Here is a 23009-nt window from a genome sequence, read left to right as displayed (position 1 = left end):
TAACTCAACACCATATCCTGGGTGGCAAAAAAACCAGGATTTATTGTCTCACTTCTTGAGTCTGCATGTTTGAGATCAGGCTGCTGGCAGGGTGGGTTCCTGCTGAGGCCTCTCCGTGGCTTGCAGACGGTGCTGTCTCCCTGTGTCCTAGCGTGGCCTCTCCCTGTGTCCTCATGTGGCCTCTCTCCTGTGTGCTCACTCCTGGTGTCTCTTCCTCTTCTTGTAAGGACTCCAGTCCAGGGCCCCACCCTTGGGACCTCATGTGGCCTTAACTGCCTCCTTAAAAGCCCTGTCTCCAAACACAGTCATGCTCGGGGTTAGAGCTTCAACCTATAAATTTGGAGGGGACACAGTTCAGTCCATACAATTGGCCTTTGATAGCCTCTCTTTTGAAGTTCCAGGTCAAGTCTTTTGCTCATTTTTCATTGGATTATCTGCCTTTTGTCATAGATTTTAGGGTATTTCATTCTGAATATGAGCCTATCGTCAGTTATGTGTGTTGCAAGTATCTTCTCCCAACCCATGGTTTGCCTTTTATTCCTTCACTGGGGTCTTTGGTGAATGGAAGGTCTTAATTTCAAGACAGACTCCTAGGCTAGTCTATTCCATTGTGGTTAGTCCAACCTCAAAAGGTTCATTCTAACATTCTAGCTTTCTTTTTCGTTATTTTCACTTCCTTTTTCATTATTCTAACTTCCTTTTTGCCGTTGCTCACTAACAGAGTTACTTACCTAGAGTCCTCTCGGTGTAACCAATCCCCCATTGCTGCTGCAGCCCCTTCCTCGGGCCCCCCTCCTGCCTGGATGCCCCCACACCAGCGAGCTTGACAGCCCAGCCTAGCTGCCTTCCACAGAGATGCCCCTCGCCCTGCTGGAGCCACAGCCCCACTTAGCAGAGGGGAGGCAGGCCCCACCTGCAGCCCTAAGGCCGGAAAAGAAAGGGACATTCCACCGGCACAGTCAGATTGTCTCAAATAAGGGAGGTTTTGGCCAGGCGCTGGAGTGCGTGCCTGTAATCCCAGCACTTTGGGAGGCCGAGGTGGATAGATCACCTGAGGTCAGGAGTTTGAGACCAGCCTGGCCAACATGGTCAAACCCCATCTCTACTAAAAATACAAAAATTAGCTGGAGATGGTGGCAAGCACCTGTAATCCCAGCTACTCAGGAGCCTGAGGCAGGAGAATTGCTTGAACCTGGGAGGGGGATGTTGCAGTGAGCCAAGATTGTGCCACCGTACTCCAGCCTGGGTGACAGAGTGAGACTCTGTCTTAAAAAAAAAAAAAAAAAAAGGCTGGGCTTGATGGCTCACACCTGTAATCCTAGCACTTTGGGAGCTTGAGGCAGGTGGTCACTTGAGGTCAGGAGTTCGAGACCAACCTAACCAACATGGTGAAACCCCGTCTCTACTAAATACAAAAAAATTTAGCTAGGCATGGTGATGCATGCCTGTAATCTCAGCTACTTGGGAGGCTGAGGCAGAAGAATCCCTTGAACCTGGGAGGCAGAGATTGCAGTGAGCTGAGATCACGCCATTGCACTCCAGAACAGGCAACAGTGAGAAACTCCATCTCAAAAAATAATAATAATAATAAAATAAGGGAGGTGTGTGTTTTTTTTTTTTTTTTCCAATGCTGATATTGTTTACTTCTTCTTGTGTTATCACGGCAAGTTAAACTCTCCAGTATGATGCTCATGATAACTGGCTTCCTCCCTAATCCCAGAGGAGGAACATTCAGCATTTCACTTTTCTAGGATTAGTTTTTGCTGAAGGTTTTTTGCAGTGGGGAGGTGAACGGAGGTTAAGGAAGTTTCTTTCTATTCCTGTTTTAATATAGATTTTTATTTTTAAAATGACAATTCTTTCAGTATTTGTTTCATATATTTTGTATCTTTGTTGTTAGATGTGTATACATTTAGGGTATTTTTTTGTTTTTTGTTTGTTTGTTTTTTGAGACAGAGTCTTGCTCTGTCACCCAGGCTGGAGTGCAATAGCGCGATCTCAGCTCACTGCAACCTCCACTTCCCAGGCTCAAGCTATTCTCCTGCCTCAATTTCCCAAGTAGCTGGGATTACAGGCACTTGCCACCATGCCCAGCTAATTTTTGTGTTTTTAGTAGAGATGGGGTTTCACCATGTTGGCAAAGTTGGTCTTAACTCCTGACCTCAGGTGATCCACCTGCCTCAGCCTCCCAAAGTGCTGGGATTACAGGCATAGCCACTGTGCCCTGCTGAGTCTTTTTTTTTTTTAGGATAATTGACCCTTATATTGTTATGTAATCTTCCTCTTTGTTCTAGGGTCGTTCTTTGTTCTGTGGTGTACCTTGTCTGATATTAATTAATCCACTGGAGCTTTCTTTTGATTAGCATTTGTGTGGTATAACTTTTTCATCACTTTTTCTTTTTACCTACCTCTCTCTTTATATTTGAAATGAATTTCTTTTGTTTTGTTTTGTTTTGTTTTTGTTTTTGTTTTTTTGAGACAGAATCTCACTCTGTTGGGAGTGTGCAGTGGTGCAGTCTCAGCTCACTACAACCTCTGCCTCCCGGGTTCAAGCAATTCTCATGCCTCAGCCTCCAAAGTAGCTGGGATTACAGGCATGTGCCACCATGTCCAGCTGGTGGCATTTGTATTTTTAGTAGAGACAGGGTTTCACCATGCTGGCCAGGCTGATCTCAACTCCTGGCGTCATGTAATCACTTGCCTCAGCCTCCCAAAGTGCTGGGATCACAGGTGTGCGCCACCACACCTGGCCTAAAGACAAAAGCTCTTGAAAGCACGCAGAGCGAGCGATGCACAGCCTGCTGGGGACGTGACTTGAGCAGTGCTGGGCTCTCAGCAGCAACTAGCATCAAATTTCTCATCAGAAGGAAGCAGCCTCATATTTTCAAGTACTGAAAGCAAAAAAAACTGTCAAACCATAATTGTACATTCAGTAAAAATATTCTTCAGGAATGAGAATGAATACATTCTCAGAGAAAGAAAATGTTTAAGACCAACAGACTGGATCTAAAAGAAGTGATAAAAGAGGTACCTTTTTTTTTTTTTTTTTTAAGAGACGGAGTTTTGCTCTTGTTGCCCAGGCTGGAGTGCAATGGCGCGATCTCGGCCCACGGCAACCTCCATCTCCCAGGTTCAAATGTTTCTCCTGCCTCAGCCTCCCGTATAGCCGGGATTACAGGTATGCGCCACCACACCCGGCTAAATTTTTTTGTGTGTTTTTAGTAGAGACAGGGTTTCTCCATGTTAGTCAGGCTGGTCTTGAAGAACTCCCAACCTCAGGCCATCTGCCTGCCTTGGCCTCCCAAAGTGCTGGGATTACAGGCGTGAGCCACCGTGCCTGGCCGATAAAGGAAGTACTTTAGACACAGCAGAAGGAAGGAACGTCAGGAGTGCAGGAGAATGGGAAGCATACATATGATAGACTTCTCTTTCACACTTGATTTTCAAAATTACGTTGACAGACCGGGCGCCGTGGCTCATGCCTGTAATCCCAGCACTTTGGAAGACCAAGGCAGATGCATCGCCTGAGATCAGGAGTTTAAGACCAGCCTGGCCAACATGGCGAAACCCTGTCTCTACTAAAAATAAAAAAATTAGCAGGGCGTGGTGGCAGATGCCGGTAATCTCAGCACTTTGGGAAGCTGAGGCGGGTGGATCACTTGAGGTCAGGAGTTTGAGACCAGCCTGGCCAACATGGTGAAAGCCCATCTCTACTAGAAATACACAAATTCACCGGGCATGGTGGCGCACATCCCAGCTCCTTGGGAGGCTGAGGCAGGAGAATTGCTTGAACCCAGGAGGCAGAGGTTGCGGTGAGCCGAGATCGCGCCACTGCACTCCAACCTGGGCAACAAGAGCAAAACTCCATCTCAAAAAAAAAAGTCTTTGTCTTTAGTTTTTAGAAATTTCATTATGTTGTATCTGGGCCTGGATTTCTTTGGTCTATCCTTCTTGATGTTAATCTGAGGCTTTATGTCTTTCACCAAATTTCAGAAGTTTTCATCCATTATTTTTCAACAATTTTTTTAGCTTCACACTCTTTTTCTTTCTGGGACTCTGAGGACACACACGTTTGGTCTTTTGTTATTGTCTTGCTGGTCCCTGAGGCTGTGTTTTTTTGTTTTCTTTTTTTTTTTTCAATTTGTTTTCGCTCTTGTTCAAATTGGATCATTTCTTTTCCTCTGTTCTTCAAGTTTCTCGGTTCTTTCTATTGTCATTTCCATTTTGCTGTTGAGCCCATTCAGTGACATTTTTGTTCCTGTTTCTAAAATTTCCATTTTCGTTTTCTGTTTGTCCTTGTTTTTGAGACAGGCCCTTGCTCTGCTGTCCAGGCTGGAGTACGGTGGTATGGTCATAGCTCACTGCAGCCATGACCCCCTGGGTTCAAGGGATCCTCCCACCTTAGCCTGCCAAGTAGCTGGATCTCTAAGCTACAGGTGGGCACCACCATGCCCAGCTAATTTCTTTTTATATTTGTAGAGATGAAATATCACTCTACAAATATCACTATGTTGCCCAGGCTGGTCTTGAACTTCTGGCTTCAAGTGATGCTCCTGCCTCAGCCTCCCAAAATGTTGGGATGACAGGCATGAGCCATCACACGGGCCTTAGTTTTCTTTATATGTTACTTTACTGAAACTTCCATTTTGCCGTGTGATTTTAGAGCATATCAAATTGCTCACCAGAGTTTTTTGTTTGTGTATTTGTGTGTTTGTTTAGAGACAGCGTCTTGTTCTGTCACCCAGGCTGGAGCACAGTGGCGTGGTCATGGCTCATGGCAGCCTGGACCTCCCGGGCTCAAGTGATCCTCCTGAAGAGCTGGGGTTATAGGGACCATCCATGCCTGGCTAATTTTTGTTATTTTTTTTGTAGAGACGGGGTCTCACTGTGTTGCCCAGGCTGATCTTAAACTCTTGGCTTCAAGCAATTCTTCCACCTCCGCTGTCCCCAGTAACTTGCTGGAGTATTTTTATTATGGCTACTTTAAAATCTTCATCCCATAATTCCATTGTCTGTGTCATCTTAGTGCTGTCTATTTTATTCACATTGAGGTTTTTTTGGTCATCAGTATGGTGAGTAGTGGTTTTTTTTTCATTTCTTTAAAACTGGAGATGGGCTCTCACTGTATTGCCAAGGCTACTCTCAAAGTCCTTGGCTCTAGCGATCCTCCGGCCTTGCCTCCCAAAGTGCTGGGATGACAGGCAGCCTCCAGTAATTTTTTAATGTATCAGGAACATTTTGAATGCCACATTATGAAATTCTTGTTCTTATGAAACCTATTTTAACGCTGCCTTTTATTTTATCAGGTAGTCAACCTTTCTGGGTTCACACTGTATCCTGGCCCACTCTGGTGGGCTGAGGTTTGAATGTCTGTTACTTTCCAGAGCCTTGATGATGCTGTGTTGCTCTGCCCACACGTGAGTCACCAAGTGGCCAGTCACATCCTGGGCAGTGTCCCTGCACTGGGCCCACTTGCCAGAGGTTTTGCTGTGCTGGTTCTGTTGATTCTGGCTGGTTTTATACAGCGAGTCCCCGGGGCCTTCATGCAGGCCTCCTTCCTCCTGTGACCCTCAGCACGTGCTCTCCTGGAAGCCGCATTAGACTTTGTCTGCAGCAGGCTGTAGGGCCGTGGGCTGGCAGGAAGGCAGGTGGGGTCCCCCTCTTCCGGCCCCTTTGGTCCCTTTGGTCCCAGGAGCAGCTTCTCTTAGGCTTTTTTTTTTTTTTTGGTCTGAGCTCTGGGTTGTGGCGGCCTGGCACCAGCTCAGCATGTGCAGGAAGGAGATGAAGGACTCCCTGCCAGCCGCCCCTGGGATCCGAGGCCCCGCGACGCTCAGCCTTCTCTTCTCAGCGTTCAGGATCTCCCCCTAGTGGGGCCTTTTGTGTTCTGGCTGGACCTTTAGCCGAGACGAGTGAGGCGAACTGCGGTTTCATTTTGTGAGACCAACCTCGCAGTTCCAGGTGAATTTAATGTGCTACGATAGATTCTTCTTTTTATATATCGACAGACTTTGTTCGCTGATACTTCTTTTGTTTTTTGTTTATCTGAGACACGGTCTCGCTCTTTGAACAGGCTATTCTTGAACTCCTGAGCTCAAGCCATCTTCTTGCCTTGGCCTCCTGTGTAGCTGGGATTACAGGTGTGGGCCACCATGCCCAGCTTGGTCTGCCAGTGTTTTATTGAGAATTATTTATGTTCAGGAGCAAGACTGGCCAGTAATTTTCATTTCTCATAATGTTGATGTGAGGTTTTGGAATCGAAGTTACTCTGGCCTTGTAAATATGTTGGAAAGTATTCTCTATTTTTCTGTTTTCTAAAAAAGTTTGTATCAGACTTACATTACTTTTTCTTAAATAATTGGTAGAATTCAACTGTGAAACCAGCAGGGCCTGGAGTTGTTTTTGTGGGAAGGTTTAAAATTGTGAATTCAGTTTTTTTTTCGTAGTTACAGGACATCCGGATTTTCTTTTTTGTACATTTTTGATGTTATATTTTACTAAGAAATTTTCCATTTCATCTAAATTTTCAAACTTTTGACATAAAGTTGCTTATAATATCCTCCTATGAGTTTTATTTATTTATTTATTTTGAGACGGAGTTTCGCTCTTGTTACCCAGGCTGGAGTGCAATGGCGCGATCTCGGCTCACCGCAACCTCCGCCTCCTGGGTTCAGGCAATTCTCCTGCCTCAGCCTCCTGAGTAGCTGGGATTACAGGCACATGCCACCATGCCCAGCTAATTTTTTGTATTTTTAGTAGAGACAGGGTTTCACCATGTTGACCAGGATGGTCTCGATCTCTTGACCTCGTGATCCACCCGCCTCGGCCTCCCACAGTGCTGGGATTACAGGCGTGAGCCACCGTGCCCGGCCAAGTTTTTAAATGTCTGTGAGATCTAAAGTGATGATTCCTTTTTGCCGTTCATTATATTGGTCATTTGCTTCTATTTTTTCCTGCTTAATTTATTTTAGCCTTCTCAAAGACTAAAATAAATTTTGTTGATTCTCTACATTTATTGTCCGTTTCCTCAATATCTGATATGAACTTTATTCTTTCTTCCTCCTACTTTATTTGGCTTTTTTGTTGTTGTTGTTGTTGGAAACAGTCTATCACCCAGTCTGGAGTGTAGTGGCGAAATCTCAGCTCACTGCAAGCTCCGCCTCCCAATTTCAAACGATTCTCGTGCCTCAGCCTCCCAAGTAGCTGGGACCACAGGTACACACCACCACGCCTGGCTGATATTTGTATCTTTTTAGCAGAGACAGGGTTTTGCCATATTGGCAAGGTTGGTCTTGAACTCCTGACCTCAGGCGATGGCAAGGTTGATCTTGAACTCCTGACCTCAGGCGATCTGCCCATCTCAGCCTCCCAAAGTGCTGAGATTACAAACCTGAGCCACCATGCCCTGCCCTGTTTGGCTTTAATTTGGTCATTTGTTTTAAATTTCTCGCTCTCGCTCTCTCTCTCTCTCTCTCTCTCTCTCTGTGTGTGTGTGTGTGTGTGTGTGTGAGAGAGAGAGAGAGAGAGAGAGAGAGAGAGAGAAAGAGAGACAGGGTCTCACTCTGTCATCCAGGCTGGAGTGCAGTGACGCGATCATAGTTCACTGTAACCTTGAATTCCTGGGATTGAGGGATCCTCCTGCCTCAGCCTCCCAATGTGATGGGATCACAGGCCTGGGCCACTGCACCTGGCCCTCTGATTTCTTGAGATGGATGTTTTGCTCACTGGTTTTTGGCCTTTCTTCTTTTCTGAACTATTTCTCTAAAGCTGTAATCATTCTCAGAAGGACGACTTGAGATGCATTCCTGAAGTCTGGAAGGAGCTGTTGTTGCCATCCTTCCGTCCTTCGTGATTTTCTTCTTCGGCCCTGTGTTATTTGGCATCTTCTTTCTTGATTTCCAAACAAGTGGCTTTTCATTTGGACAGACTGGAGCGATCGGTCTCTATCAGACACCACATGGTAGGGTCAGACTTCTTCCTCCAAGGCTTCTTGCTTTCTTTACGTCAGCATTAGGCTTTCTGTACAGCATCTCTGATATTCCTGTGGACCCAGGTCTGTTGACTCCAGTGAAGAACAGCTTCATGTTGGGGTCAGCCACGGGTACTGCGAAAGGAAGAGCTGATAGAGATATGTGTCTCCCCAGAAAGGCCTTCCTTGGTGTTCAGATCTGAGCCTGACCAAAGTCACTCTTCTCTGCAGGAGGGTCTGTCCAGGCTGGTCAAGTGGCCTCTGGACTGGCGCTCAGGAAGCTTGGGGACAGAGTGCAGCTCCTAAACCTGCTGGTGACACGACTCAGACAGAAGGTGAGGCACTAGGGTGTGTGGGGTCTCCCTCCTGGGGAGCTGCTGGGGGCGGGCACGTGGGCGCTGAGCTGCTACATGCTGGGAGTCCACTGACAGGCACAGAGGTGCCTGTTCCTTCTGAGGAAGGGGCTGTCGGGAGGTCCTAGGAGCTGGTTCGTCTTAGGCGTGCTCATGGAAGGGAAACACAGTCCAGGCAGCGGAGGCAGTGCTGGTGGGCAGAAGGCGTGGCCTGGCTGTGCCTCATGGCTGCCCACTAGAGGGGCCCTGGTCAGGCAGGCACATGTGCTCCGCGTCAGTGATGGCCGCACTCCGCCCAGAGCCTCCCAAGTGCTGTTCTTCTCAGCCTCCTGGGCCCTTGTCCTTTGGGGGTCGGGTCGCAGGCCTGCTGGGAGCAGTATCTGCGTGCATCCAGCGGTAGCCCACCCTGTTTCCCATGGGGCTGGGCTCACAACCCCGGTTTGATTGCTGCGGATTCCTGACATCTATTTGGTTTTGACTCTTTAAAAATTGTGGTAAAATGTATTAATATATGACAAAGTGTCCCATGTTGAAGTGTACCTTTCGGTGGCATTCAGTGTATGCACAATGTTGTCTACACATTGTATTACCAGAGCCTTTCTTTTTTTTTTTTAAGACAGGGTTTCACCATTTGGTCAGGCTGGTCTTGAACTCCCGACCTCAGGTGATCCGCCCGCCTTGGCCTCCAAAGTGCTTGGATTACAGGCATGAGTCACCGCACCCGGCCCTTACCAGAGCCTTTCTGCCCACCCCACATAGAAACCCTGTACCATAACCACACAGTAGGATCGCCCTTTCCCTGCCTCCCAGCCTCTAAACATTCGATTACCAGAGCCTTTCTGTCCACCCCACATAGAAACCCGGTACCATAACCACACAGCAGGATCACCCCTTCCCTGCCTCCCAGCCTCTAGGAACCACCATTCCACTCCCGTCCCGGTACATTTGTCTACTGTAGGGACCTCATAGTAACAGAATCTTACAATCGTTGTCCTCTGGGGCTGGCTTCTTTGATTGAGTGGAACGTTTTCGGGGTGCAGTTGCGTCGCTCTGTGCATGTCAGAACCTCCCTGCCCCACGGCTGGCGCACACTCCTCTGGATGGCCGGGCCAGGTTGTGTTTCTTTTGAGACGGAGTTTCACTCTTGTTACCCAGGCTGGAGTGCAATGGCGCGATCTCGGCTCACCGCAACCTCCGCCTCCTGGGTTCAGGCAATTCTCCTGCCTCAGCCTCCTGAGTAGCTGGGATTACAGGCACGCGCCACCACGCCCAGCTAATTTTTTGTATTTTTAGTAGAGACGGGGTTTCACCTTGTTGACCAGGATGGTCTCGATCTCTTGACCACGTGATCCACCCGCCTCGGCCTCCCAAAGTGCTGGGATTACAGGCTTGAGCCACCGCGCCCGGCCCAGGTTGTGTTTCTTGTTCATGACTGGTGGACCCTTGCGTCGTTTCCGCTGTTGGGCTTGTGCACGATGCTGCTGTGATTATTCCCCTGCAAGTTCCTGTGTGGACTACCCCGTTCTCCTGGGGGTGCACCTAGGAGTGGAACCGCCCTGTCGGACGGTGGCTGTGTTTAACCCTTGGAGGCCGCACCGCAGTTTCCCTGGCAGCCGTACCGTTTTCCCTTCTCACTCGCGCTGCATGAGGGTTCCGGTTACTCGTGCCCACCAGCACCAGCTGTCTTCCGGCTGTGATGCTGGGCATCCTGGCAGGAGTAGAGTGGGACAGACCTCTCTGTGGTTTTGAGGTGCATTTTCCTGGTGACTCATGATGTCAAGCATAATGTCACCTGCTTCTTGATCAGTCATTTGTCTTCTTTGGAGAAACGTCCGTTTGGATCCCTTGACCAGTTATTTGTCTTTTTTTTTTTGAGATGGAGTTTTTCACTCTTGTTGACCAAGCTGGAGTACAATGGCGCAATCTTGGCTTACCGCAACCTCCACCTCCCAGGTTCAAATAGTTCTCCTGCTTCAGCCTCTCAAGTGTCTGGGACTACAGCCATGCACCACCACACCTGGCTAATGTTTTTTTCGTATTTTTAGTAGAGACGGGGTTTCTCCATGTTTGTCAGGCTAGTCTCGAACTCCCAACCTCAGGTGATCCACCCGTCTTGGCCTCCCAAAGTGCTGGGATTACAGCCTTGAGCCACCATGCCTGGCAGGGTTATCTGTCTTTGTATTGTTGATTTGTAAGAATTCTTTTTATATTCCAGATACAAGTCCATTATTAGATATATGATTTGCTAGATTTTTCTCTCATTCTTTGACTTGTCTTTTCACTTTCTCTTTGTCTGTCTCTCTCTTTTTTTTTTTTTTTTTGGAGATAGAATCTCACTATGTTGCCCAGACTGGAGTGCCATGGTATAATCTCAGATCCCCCCAACCTCTGCCTCCCGTGTTCAAGCAATTCTCCTGCCTTAGCCTCCTGAGTAGTTGGGATTACAGGTGCAAGCCACCACGCCTGGCTAATTTTTGTTTTTTTAGTTTTTTTTAGTAGAGAAGGGGTTTCACCATGTTGGCCAGGCTGGTCTCAAACTCCTGACCTCAGGTGATTGTCCCGCCGCCACCTCCCAAAGTGCTGGGATTACAGATGGGAGCCACTGTGCCTGGCCTGTCTCTTCACTTTCTCGATGGTGTCCTTTGAAGGTCACGAAATGTTTCCGGTTTTGATCCAGTCCAGTTGATGATGTCTCCTGTTGCTTGTGCTTCTGAGTTGTGCTGCCTTATCCTGTTGCCTTTGTTCCTTGTGAGGTGACATCACAGGGGACCTTCGCACACCTCTCGCATCCATAAATACGTGAATCCCTTTCCCGGCAGCACTGCTTCTTCCCTACGCAGAACGTCTCTCTAGGAACCCATCTGCTGTGGGAGTGAGCAGTGCTCCAGAAACTCGATGCCTTTTTTTTTTTTTTAATCTTCCTAACGTTTGACTGATTGATTGATTGAAAATGACAAAGATAGGCCGGGTGCAGCGGCTCACACCTGGAATCCCAGCACTTTGGGAGGCCGAGGCAGGTGGATCACTTGAGGTCAGGAGTTCGAGACCAGCCTGACCAACATGGAGGAACCCCATCTCTACTAAAAATACGGAATTAGCTGGGCGTGGTGGTGCAGGTCTGTAGTCCCAGCTACTCGGGAGGCTGAGGCAGGAGACTCGCTTGAACCAGTGCGCAGGAGGTAGAGGCTGCGGTGAGCCGAGACTGTACCACTGCAGTTCGGCCCCAGCCTGGCAACAGAGCAAGACTCCGTCTCAAAAACAAAGAAAGAAAGTGACAACTGTAAGTTGTATATGTCCACGGCACACGACGTGACGTTTTGAAACACACCCACCCTGTGGAATGGCCAAACGAGGCTGATCGACACGTGCATTTCTCCTCACGTCTGCCATTTTCCAGCGACGGCTGGCGTCTCACCTTGACTGAAACGTGGCCTTGTTGTTGCAGTGCGGAGACACGTGGCCACTCTCCATTTCTATCCGTGGGGCTGAAGCTCCACGCGCCTGTGAGGGGCCCCAGATCCCTCGTGCTTTGCAGCTGCTGATTCCCCATTTCCCCCACACAAATGCCACAGACAAGAAATACAGATTTAAATACAGCTTTCAGGCTGCTCACAGTGGCGCACCCTGTCATCCCAACACTTTGGGAGGCTGAGGCAGGAGGGTCACTTGAGCCCAGGAGTTAGAGACTAGCCTGGGCAACATCGGGAGACCCTCTTTCTACAAAAAATAAGCGAAGGCTGGGCACAGTGGCTCATGCCTGCAGTCTCCACACTGTGGGAAGGTGAGGTGGGGGGACTGTTGGAGCTCAGCAGTTTGAAACCAGCCTGGGCAACACGGCAAGACCCCGTCTGTACTAAAAACCAAAATAATTAGCCAAGCACGTTGGTGCATCTGTAGTCCCAGCTACTCAGGAGGCTGAGGATTACTTGAGCCCAGATGGTTGAGGCTGCAGTGAGCCATGATCACACCACTGCACCCCCGCCTGGGCGACAGAGCAAGACCCTGTCTCTAAAAAGAGAAATAGGCTGGGTGCTGTGGTGCACACCTGTGATCCCAGCACCTTGGGAGGCCAAAGCAGAAAGATCGCGTGAGCCCAGGAGTTTGAGACCAGCTTAGGCAACAAAGTAAGATGCTGTCTGAATAAAGTAAGTAAATAGGGCTGGGCGTGGTGGCTCACGCCTGTAATCCAAGCACTTGGAGGCCAAGGCGGGCGGATCAGCTGAGGTCGGGAGTTCAAGACCAGCCTGACCGACATGGTGAAACCCCGTCTTAAAAATTAATAATAATAAGTAAATAAATAAAAATAAATACAAGATTTTAATTTTGCCTTGGTTAATCATAGATGGTTTGATTATCCTGGGAAAAACATTCACTTTGAAATATATTTGTTTGGTTGGGTTTTTACGTAGCAGTGTCTGTAAATGAAATGATAACCTTTATTTGTGTGTAGGTGACAAATTCAAAAATAAAATATAAGGAATTCACCGTAGGAGTCCCTGGAATAGGGAAAGTAATATTTTATGTTCCTGGGAATGAGGCAGGAAGGCTCTGGTACAGGGAGGCGTGCGTCTTTCTCACCCGCTCTGTTCTTCCTTCTCGCCAGGACTGGCGCAGTCAGTGAGAGGCAGTGAGAGGCAGAGGCCAGCCCAGGGCCCCCAGGGTGGGTCTCGTGGCCAGCCTGCAGCCTCCCTCTCCCTGCCCCCACTCACCCCAGCCTCTTGTCGGCCTCCACCTGCCTTTTGATAGCCTCAGCCCTCCGACCTCCTGGCCTGCCTCCCTCTGGCCTCCCCGTCTCTGGCCCCTTGATTAGCACTTCCTGCTGGTTACTTGCAATTCTGGAGGCCTTTGTTTCTCCCTGGGAGGGGGGCTCAGGAAGGGGTTTTGAGGCGCCCCGCCTCTGTCCATGCATGGATCCTCCCCACCAGCCTGGGAGTCCAGAGCAGGGCACAGGGGAGCCGCTGGGGCCAGCCGGGCAGGGTGGGAGGAGCAGCAGCCTCGGTGTGGGGCGGGGGCTGTGGGCATTTGTGTCCCTGACCCCTGCTCCCTGTGCTTTGCCCGCACTCACAGTGCTTCCTGTCGGGTCCCGAGGACCTGCTCCAGCGCAGGCCACAGCCTCGTTCCTAACACTGCCTGTGAAATGGCTCCTAGGTGCTGCGGGAACCCCTGGAGCCGGCCGCTCTCCACCTTGAGCTTCCCCGTGAGGTGGACCAGGTACACCTGGAGGTTTTGGAGCTGCGGAAGCAGGTGGCTGAGCTGGGGAAACATCTCGGGACAGCCCAGCACTGGGGAGCGGAGCCTTCAGGAAGGAAGCAGCCCCCAGCCTCGGACGCCGCGGTCCTCAGGAGAGAGGTGGGTGCCCGCCAGCCCCTCCTGCCTCTCGGGGCTCCTGCTGCAGAGGCCGTCCTTGCCTGTGCTCTGCCGGCAGCGCTGTCCGTGTGCCCTGGGAGCGGAGGTGGGCCGAGGGCTGCGGCGAGGGCCGGGCCTGGCAGGGGGCCTGCGCCACCCTTTCTCCCTCCTCCTCCACCTTCTTCCTCTGCCCACTTCCTCTTCTCCTGCTCCTTCACCTTGACACGCTGTTGGTGGGGGCGGCCCATCCCGGTCGTCCCTCCAGCTAACAGCGTCTGGTGTTGGAAACTCACACGTCGAAGGCAGCTCATGTCTGCTTTAATACAGGGCTCTAGACGGCCTGCCGAAGGGGATCTGCACAGCCCTGCCTGCCCCATGCCGAGCAATGGGTCCTCTCTGGGTTGGGGGGGCACATGGCCCTCACTGCTGCGTTCAGAGCCACACAGCTGCTCCAGGCCGTGGCTGTGCCATCCTGGTCCTGGTCAGGCCCTTGGCCCCAAGGGACTGACCCCCAGCTCCATGGCTGGGTTTGAGCCATAGCTTTGAGCTGTGGACAGGGCCCCAGGCCCTGATTCTGCTGCTTGGCAGAGCCGACCAGCAGGGCCCACTTCTTACCTAAGGCCAGAGGTAAAGGCCGTGAAGGACAGGCTGCCCAGCCTCCCTGACTGTGTACCCCAGACTGTTGGTAACTGGGGTAACTGTGGTGGGGCACCGTGTCGCTCCCCCACGCGTCTCCGGCCCACCCGGGCGCCCTGTCGCTCCTCTACGCTTCTTTCACCCTCCTGAGCATTATGTGTTCTAGGATACGGTGGGCACCCCCTTGGGCAGCGAGGGGCCCCAGGAGCTCTAAGTGGCAATGCTTTCATAGCCCACTGTCTTCCCACTTGTTTAGAGGAAAGAGACAATAATTTATACAAATAAGCAGAATTTTTCCTTTTTTTTTTGAGATAGAGCCTCGCTCTGTCACCCAGGCTGGAGTACAGTGGCATGATCTCAGCTCACTGCAACCTCCACCTTCCGGGTTCAAACATTTCTCCCGCCTCAGCCTCCCAAGCAGCTGGGATTACAGGTGCCCACCACTACACCTGCCTAATTTTTGTATTTTCAGTGAAGATGACATTTCACCGTGTTGGCCAGGCTGGTTTTGAACTCCTGGTCTCAAGTGATCTGCCTACCTCAGCCTCCCAAAGTGCTGGGATTACAGGCGTGGGCCACCGGCCTTGCCCAAAAGCAGAATTGTACGTTGAGGAATTAAATCCCACAGCAGGCAGACTGGGAGCTGAGGCCACCTGCAGCCCAATTCCAGTTTTTGACGCGCAGGCACAGGCGGGGCCCACACTGCGGGCTTGTGTGTCTACCTGCATGGATGTGGCCGTTGAGCAGCCTGTGACCTAGGCAGGAAATGAGTGGCCCACCACAGCTCTGTCCTCTGCCAAGCAGCATGGCAGAGCCCCTGGAGGCGACGGCAGGCCCAGGTCCCTGCCGCTTGCCACTGGAAGGAGCCCAGATGGAGAAGAGAGGCAGGAAGGTGCTGCTGCTGGAGCTGCATCAGGGCTGGGTCCTCAGGGAGAGAATAAATGTGTCCGTTATGTTGGGTGTAGAGAGACGTGGTTAGGGCTTCGTGTATATCTGATCCCAGCTCTTTCCCCTGAGAGGGCCGGCGGCCCGGACTCAGCCAGTGGTTCCTGCTCTGCTCAGTGGAATTCTGGGGCTCCAGCACAGAGGCAGGTTTGGAGGGCACAGGAACTAGCTGAAAGAGGTCTCCACTGACCAGATCTAGGCCAACAGGCAGTGATGGTGAAGACCGCAGTCCACTGACCCAACCAGGAAATCATGGGTCCATGCCAATAGCAGTGGACAGATCAGTCCAGGGAACGGGAGCTCCTCACATGAGGGTGCCAGCCAAGGACGAAGACAGGAATGATGCGTGGGGCGATCACGGACGGGCACTAACTCAGAGGGATTCCCATCGGATGGTGGGGAGCAGCATCTCCCCACACGTGACTTCTTGTTTCCAAGGGAAATGCTGACTTTGAGTGGAGCAGCCTGTTGGACCCCAGCTTACCCGAGTGGTCAGAACTCCCATCGCCAGTGCTGGGATGCGCTGAGGTCACTTGCCTCTGGGCGGGTCGCATGGAGACGGCACAGACTCACTCTTGGGATCCCTGCCAAAAATGCAGAACCTGAGCTTAAACACGAGAAGGCCTCAGGCAGGCCCAAACGGGAACGTGTGCAGATGAGTTGTCTAGTTGCTCAGCAGGCAGCCAAACGCACAGGGGGGCTGGAGAGCCACTCCAGTTAGGAGACCTGGGAGACCCCGCATAGAAATGCCACTTGGGCTGGGCGTGCTGGCTAATGCCTGTAATCCCAGCACTTTGGGAGGCCGAGGTGGGTGAATCATTTAAGGTCAGGGGTTTGAGACCAGCCTGGCTAACATGGTGAAACCTTGTCTCTACTAAAAATTCAAAAAATTAGCTAGGCATGGTGGTGCGCACCTGTAATCCCAGCTTCTGGGAGGCTAAGGCCGGAGAATCACTTGAACCTAGGTGGTGGAGGTTGCAGTGAGCCAAGATCGCACCACTATACTCCAGCCTGGGTGACTGAGTGAGACTCCATCCTCTCCCCCAAATAAAAAGAAAAAGAAATGCCACGTGGGACCCTGGATCCAGCACAGGAGAAACAGGTGTCAGGGCATTATCTGGACAATTGGTGACATTCGCACACGGGCCATGGACCAGGTCACACGTTGTGTGCACCCACCCAAGTACTGAGGCGTGACACGGCATCTCGTACCTCCTGTCGTCCAGGAAGCTTGTGCAGGGTGGATCAGGAAGCGCGCGGGGGCCCAGGGACTGTCCCACAGCACCCCTGACAAAAACTGGTCCCCTTCCCTGGCCCCAGCCAAGGAGCCATGAGTGCAAAGCTGGGGCCAGGTGTGTGCAGAGGCACGTGTACCCCTTTTCCCGTGGCAGAGGGAGAGCCTGTGGACGACGGCGGGGCGCTCTGCTCCCAGGCAGGCCCCACTGGGCTGGGTTTGGGCTTTCCTGGCTGCACCACCCACATCAGCTGCCCCTAGTCCTTAAATCTCAAACCTTTCCCGGCACTGGCCGCCTGGGCAAAGTTGAGCGATGTGTTACGTCCCTGGGTCCACTGGGGGGCAGTATTGGCCATGGCGTTGGCGCTGGCTCGGCCGGGAGGCGTTGGAGTGGCCGCGTGGGGAGGTGAGTGCCGGCCAGGCTTGATGGAACCCCTGTGCCAGGCTCAGGCCTCAGCCTCTGAGGACTTCCCTGTGGTCACTGACTCACACATGTCCTCAAGACATGAAGACATTTCAGCAGACCAAACTTTCCTCAGTTTCCTTCTAATTGTCCAGATACATGGAGACATTTTCCCCTCACCAGGTGGTGCAGGGGGAGTCCCAGGCGTTGGGGCAGATGGGTGGGTGGCGACCGCTGCCCTGCTTGGGGAGGTGGCCCCTGGAGCACACAGCGCACAGCGGCTAAGATATTCCTGAGTGTGTCTCAGGCTGGAGAAATCTTATTTTGTGGAAAGATTTTAGAGAATCATCAAAATAAACTTTTACTGAATAAAATTTGACCAGGAACTGAATCCAAGAGAGGTAGGATCATTCACTACCTGCCCTGCAGGGCACTGTGTGCAGAATCACGTGGCTAGGACATGGGCCCTGAGCCATGCCCTCCTCCGTGTGCCTCTGTGGTCAACGGCAAGAAGGCCACTCAGAGCCCCTCGAGCCTGGTACCAGCCACAAGGGCCCAGGGCGACATCAGGGCGTCTTTGCCAGGAGGTGGGACTGCTTTTGAAGAGGAAATGTTCTCTTCAGTCTCTAAGCATTTTGAGGTTTGCAAAGTCCGTTTTCAGGACTGTTCTTTCCTCAGTTAAAGTAACAAAATAACCCAGTGTGTTCCTGTGGAAGACCCAGAGCTTCAAAACCAGACTTGGGATTCCCACTGCCTAGCCGCCCTGCCCCCGCTCCGGGCCATCTGCCGTCTGTTTTACCAGCAGGCCTCCCTTCCTCGGGATCTGCCTTGGCCTCTCCCAGGCCCAGGAGCCCATTCCTGTCCATCCTCGCAGGGCTGTGGGTGCGCCTCTGCTCCACATGTGCCAGCCATCGGGGAGAGAGTTGCTCCCAGAGTAGGCACAAGGCCCACTCCCTGGAGGAAGGCAGTCGGGACTCAGGCCCTCCCTGGGGCTGCCCTGCACCTGGCCTCAGCTGGGGCCTGCAGCACCACAGAGCTTTCTCTGTCCAAGAGGAAGGCAGACGTCCCTCCTCTTTGCTGTGTCATCCCTGTGGCCCCTGAGTGCCCCACACAAGCCTGCGACACATGCCCGGAGGCACTGCGTACAGCGGCCATGCCCCAGGCCGTCCGAAGAACAGTAGCACCTGGAGGGCAGCAGCACCTGCCAGCCCTGGAAAGACACACCAGGAAGCTGGCAGGAACAGGGCGTGCTGGTCTGTTCCAGGGACTCGGGAGCTCGAGTGGCCGGGGCACAGTGCAGCCTGGCTCCTCGCAGGGGCTGGGAGTGGCATGGGGGAAGTAGGCCATCAGCTCCCGTCTCACCAGGGCCTGGACGTCAGTGGTTTTTTCTGGACCCCCATTTTCAGTCCAGGCGTCTTTTTGTGCTGGGACTGTCTTCCGTAGCCCTGGCATGGTGTGGGCCGCGAGTTCAGACTGCGCGGAGCAAGGACAACGCGGTGCTTCCCAGGGCTTCAGATCTAGGGTTGGCCCGAGCCTGGGGTGCTGAGGGGGAGCCCAGCCAGCTCCACCACTGTCCCTGTGTCGGCCGCCTCCCTCTCCACTGCCTCTGCGCTCCCCCTGCACCTGCCTCAGGCGGGTGGGAAGCCACAGCCGGGCTGCAGGGTGGTTAAGGGGTGTCGGCCGGCAGGTCAGGGAAGGAGGGAGCCTGAGAAGCGGAGGAGGGCCGAGCCGCGCCTGTGGGAGCCGCCCGGGTCCGGCACTGCTGGAGGCCGCGGGCTTCTCTCTGCTCTCCCTGGGGAGCTGCTGTGCTGCGTGGTTGTGCTCAGATTCTCATTGTGTTCACTTGAAAGACACAAAGGCATAGATGGCCAGAAGGCAGGAACAGTGGGGAGGAGGCAGAGGGCGGTGAGAGCCTGGGGGCCGCCCTGGCCTGGGAGATTTTGTGGGCCTTTATCCTATTTGTGGAAGTGAAGGAACCCACTGAAGCATTGTGAGCAGTGACCCTTTTTGTCTTTCTTTTGGAAGGACGTCACCCAGTGGTGGCCAGCCGTGCCCGCCCTGGGAGAGCAGGCGAGGAGGCTCGCTGGGCAGGCAGCCCTGGCGTGCTCCCATGACAGCAGCCTCCCAGGGCTATCTGCCTGTGGGTTTTGTTACAGGGCCTCTCCAAGGGAGGGCCTGTGGAGGCCAAGGACCAGGGGGAGCTTGTCCTGCACCTCCAACCGGCGGCACAGCCCCCGCAGACGTTATCTATGCACCAACTCCAGAGGAAGCTCAAGGAGGCAGCCCGAAAAATCCTCAGCCTCCACCTGGAAAAGGAGCAGCTCATGGAGATGGGAAACAGGCTCCGTGCAGAGCTGGGCCGCCCTGAAGGTGAGTCTAAGAAGTGGGGGCCGTGGCCTGTGTACGGCCAGGTTCTGGCTGTGCGCCTGGGGTCAGCGGGTGGGCTCTGGCTGCAGCCTTCTCAGGAAGGCCTGAGGGAGCGCAGGAGCCCCTGTGTGAGCGCAGCCTCGTCAAAGGCCACCGCACAGAGCCGGGCCTCGTCTCAGCCACGGGCGTTCTGGGAACCCACTTAGCTGGCAGCATTTGTGAGAACAATGCCACAGATTCCCAAAGCAGCTGGCATTTCTGTGTGGCTCTCTGGTGAGCCGCAAAGATGGCCGGAAACTTCTCTAGATAAAGGCAACAGTGTCTCCTGACTGAGGAGGAGGCTGGATCTGTTGGACACGGACACCCGGGCTGACTTCCTGAGAAAGGCGAGGAACACTGGCTTTATGGCTGAGTGTTTCCGTGAGTCACCCATTGTTCATCTGTCCGTCTACACACCTACCTGTCCATCCATCCATCCATCCATCCATCCATCCATCCATCCAACCATTTATCCCACCCACCCATCCATCTACCCATCCATTCACCCATCTACCCACCCATTCATTCACCCACCCATCCATCCATCTACCTTCTATCCACTCATTCATCCATTCATCCACCTACCCACCCACCCATCCATCATCCATCCATCCACCCACCCACCCATCCATCTGTCTACCTACCCACACACTCACCTATCCATCCATCCATCTATCCATCCGTCCATCTATCCATCCAACCACTTACCCACTTATACATTCACCCACCCACCCACCCATCCAGTCAGTCATCCATTCATTCACCTACCCATCCATCCATCTACCTTCTATCCACTCATCCACCCACACACCCACCACCTATCCATCTATTCATGTGTCCATCCACCCACCCACCCATCCATCTACCTACCCACACACTCATCCATCCATCCATCCAACCACTTATCCATCCACCCACCCACCTATCCAGCATCTATTCATCTGTCCACCCATCTATCCAATCATCCACTCACTCATCCACCAACCATCTATCTGTCCACCCACCCACCCACCCATCCATCCATGCACCTACTATCCATCCATCTAACCACTTATCCCACCCACTCATCCATCCAGTCATCCATCCATTCACCCACCCATCCATCCACCCGTCACACCCACCCATCCATCCATCCATCTACCCATTCATCCATTCACCCACCCATCCATCCAATCATCCACTCACTTATCCACTAACCTGCCCATCCACTCATCCACCCACCCACCCATCCATCCATCCATCCTTCCATTCATCTATCCATGCATCCACCCCTCTATTCATCCATCTGTTCATCCATCCATCCATTCATTCATTCATCTAGCCACCTACCCATGCACCCATCTATCCATCCATTCATTTAACCACTTATTCCACCTACCTGTCCATCCATTCACTTACCAATCCATCTGTCCATCCATCCAATCTTCCACACACCCATCCACCCACCTACCCATTCGTATATCCATCTGGCCATCCAGTAGAGGAGCCCCTGCTGGGTGCCAGATACTTTCTGCCTTCTTCAGTTCCTATGTCACCAGGCCCAAATCCAGTTAAAGAGATGTCTCCTTGGCTGGGCTCATTGGCACACTTATGATCCCAGCTACTCAGGAGGCTGAGGCAAGGGAATTGCTTGAACCTGGGAGGCGGAGGTTGCAGTGAGCTGAGATCGTGCCGCTGCACTCCAGCCTGGGCTACGGAGCAAGACTCCATCTCAAAAAAATAAAAAATAAAAAAATCTGAAGTTTTACAAACCACCAAGGCATGGAAGGTTAGTGATCCACAGATTAGAACATCATTCCATTGTAAAGCATCAACGAGAAAAAGATAACAGACTAAGAAAATGTTTGTAAGATACCTGGTGATAAAGAGTCAATACCTGGCCGGGCGCGGTGGCTCAAGCCTGTAATCCCAGCACTTTGGGAGGCCGAGGCGGGTGGATCACGAGGTCGAGAGATCGAGACCATCCTGGTCAACATGGTGAAACCTCGTCTCTACTAAAAATACAAAAAAACTAGCTGGGCCTGGTGGCGCGTGCCTGTAATCCCAGCTACTCAGGAGGCTGAGGCAGGAGAATTGCCTGAGCCCAGGAGGCGGAGGTTGCGGTGAGCCGAGATCGCGCCATTGCACTCCAGCCTGGGCAACAAGAGTGAAACTCCGTCTCAAAAAAAAAAAAAAAAAAGAGTCAATACCTCTGATGGAGCAGCTGGAGATCACAGACGCTGGGTGGGAGGGCAGTCCCAGAAGAAACCTCTGTGACTGGTGAGGACCTCGCTGGGCTCTCTGGGAACCGGGGAGCAGGAATTCAGCTGACAGCGAGGTTCTTCTGCCTCTCAGAGGAGAGTCACATGCTGGGCGTTGAGGGTGTGGGCACACGCCATCAAATGCCGACAGGAAGCCTTCCTGGAGGGCAGTTGGGCTGTACTGGTCCCATTTTTAAATGTTTGTACGCTATTTAAAAGAGATCCTGGCTGGGCACGGTGGCTAACGCCTGTAATCCCAGCATTTTGAAAGGCCAACACGGGTGGATCACCTGAGGCCAGGAGTTCGAGACCAGCCTGACCAACGTGAGAAACTGTGTCTCTACTAAAAATACAAAAATTAGCCGGGTGTGGTGGCACGCACTGTAATCCCAGCTACTCTGGAGGCTGACGCAGGAGAATCACTTGAACCCGGGAGGTGGTGGTTGCCCTGAGCCGAGATCGTGCCACTGCACCCCAGCCTGAGCGACAGAGTGAGACTCCCATCTCAAAAAAAAAAAAAAAAAGTCGTATCCTGACAGACATGGAAACGATGTATGTGCAAGGGCTTTCTTAGCAGAATGTCTGCAATAGCAAGGACATAACTCAGAGTGATCTGAATGGGAACAGTCCATCCTGAGGTGCTGGAGTCCAGACCCTGGAATGCCGTGCGGCCGTTGAGGTGCCAGGGTGAGCCATGCCCTCACAGTGCTTTCCATGCAGTCACCATGCAGGCCTGGCTGCCCACCGAGCTCCAGTCCACTGTGGACTGACGCTTTTGTTGACTACTCTAAAAGTGTGGGGCGGTTCCTACCTACTCCGAAAGCTCCTGGCACTTATTCTCATTTTTGGTGCCATGTCACATGGGCCTGCTGAGCACACTGCTGCATAGCAAGGCCCAGATGTGTCATCACGGAAAAGCAGCAGCCTGCAGGGGAGTGTGTTTAGACCAGCAAGCCAGCACACAAAAGGGCATGTGTGTGTGTTCGTGCATATGCATTTGTATGCGAGACTGTGTGTGTGCACACGCATTTGTATGGGAGACTGTGCACATGCGCATTTATATGTGACTGTGTGTGCACACGCGTTTGTGTGCCAGACTGTGCACACATGCATTTGTGTGACACTGTGCACACACGTTTGTATTTGAGACTGTGCACACGTGTATTTGAGACTGTGCACATGTGTTGGTATGTGAGACTGTGTGCACATGCATTTATATGCAAGACTGTGCACGTGCATTTGTGTGTGAGACTGGGCACACGCATTTGTATGCGAGACTGTGCATGTGTGTTTGTGTGCGAGACTGCACACACATTTGTGAGCGAGACTGCACACGTGTTTGTGTGTTAGACTGTGTGTGCATCCACACACCCACAGGGAGGACTCAGTGGAAGTTCGTCCATTTCTTGGCAGTTTAGAAAGGAGAATGAGAAGAGACGATGGGTACTTTGGCTTTGCTTCAATTATACCAAACACACTC

The 23009-nt window shown here is 52.2% G+C and overlaps 1 protein-coding gene across 10 annotated transcripts in view; it reads left to right on the top strand.

Moving 5' to 3' along the window:
• The window catches only part of CCDC57 (coiled-coil domain containing 57), a 152062-nt gene that overhangs the window by 86056 nt on the left and 42997 nt on the right, over positions 1–23009 (top strand). For 9 of the 10 annotated variants that reach the window (XR_012514746.1, XM_039476197.2, XM_039476196.2 and 6 more), the window contains exons 13-15: positions 8198–8301; positions 13468–13668; positions 19040–19253. Coding sequence is in view for 9 of the 10 variants with exons in the window: in XM_039476197.2 (XP_039332131.2) it covers positions 8198–8301; positions 13468–13668; positions 19040–19253 (519 nt within the window). In the remaining variant the exon portion in view is untranslated. Of the gene's footprint in view, positions 1–8197; positions 8302–13467; positions 13669–15684; positions 18976–19039; positions 19254–23009 lie in introns of those variants that run through there. The other variant, XM_039476201.2, reaches the window with a different exon arrangement.

This window comes from Saimiri boliviensis, chromosome 17 (assembly GCF_048565385.1).
Source record: "Saimiri boliviensis isolate mSaiBol1 chromosome 17, mSaiBol1.pri, whole genome shotgun sequence".
Taxonomy (NCBI): domain Eukaryota; kingdom Metazoa; phylum Chordata; class Mammalia; order Primates; family Cebidae; genus Saimiri; species Saimiri boliviensis.
This window is presented reverse-complemented; position numbering and strand designations above follow the sequence as displayed.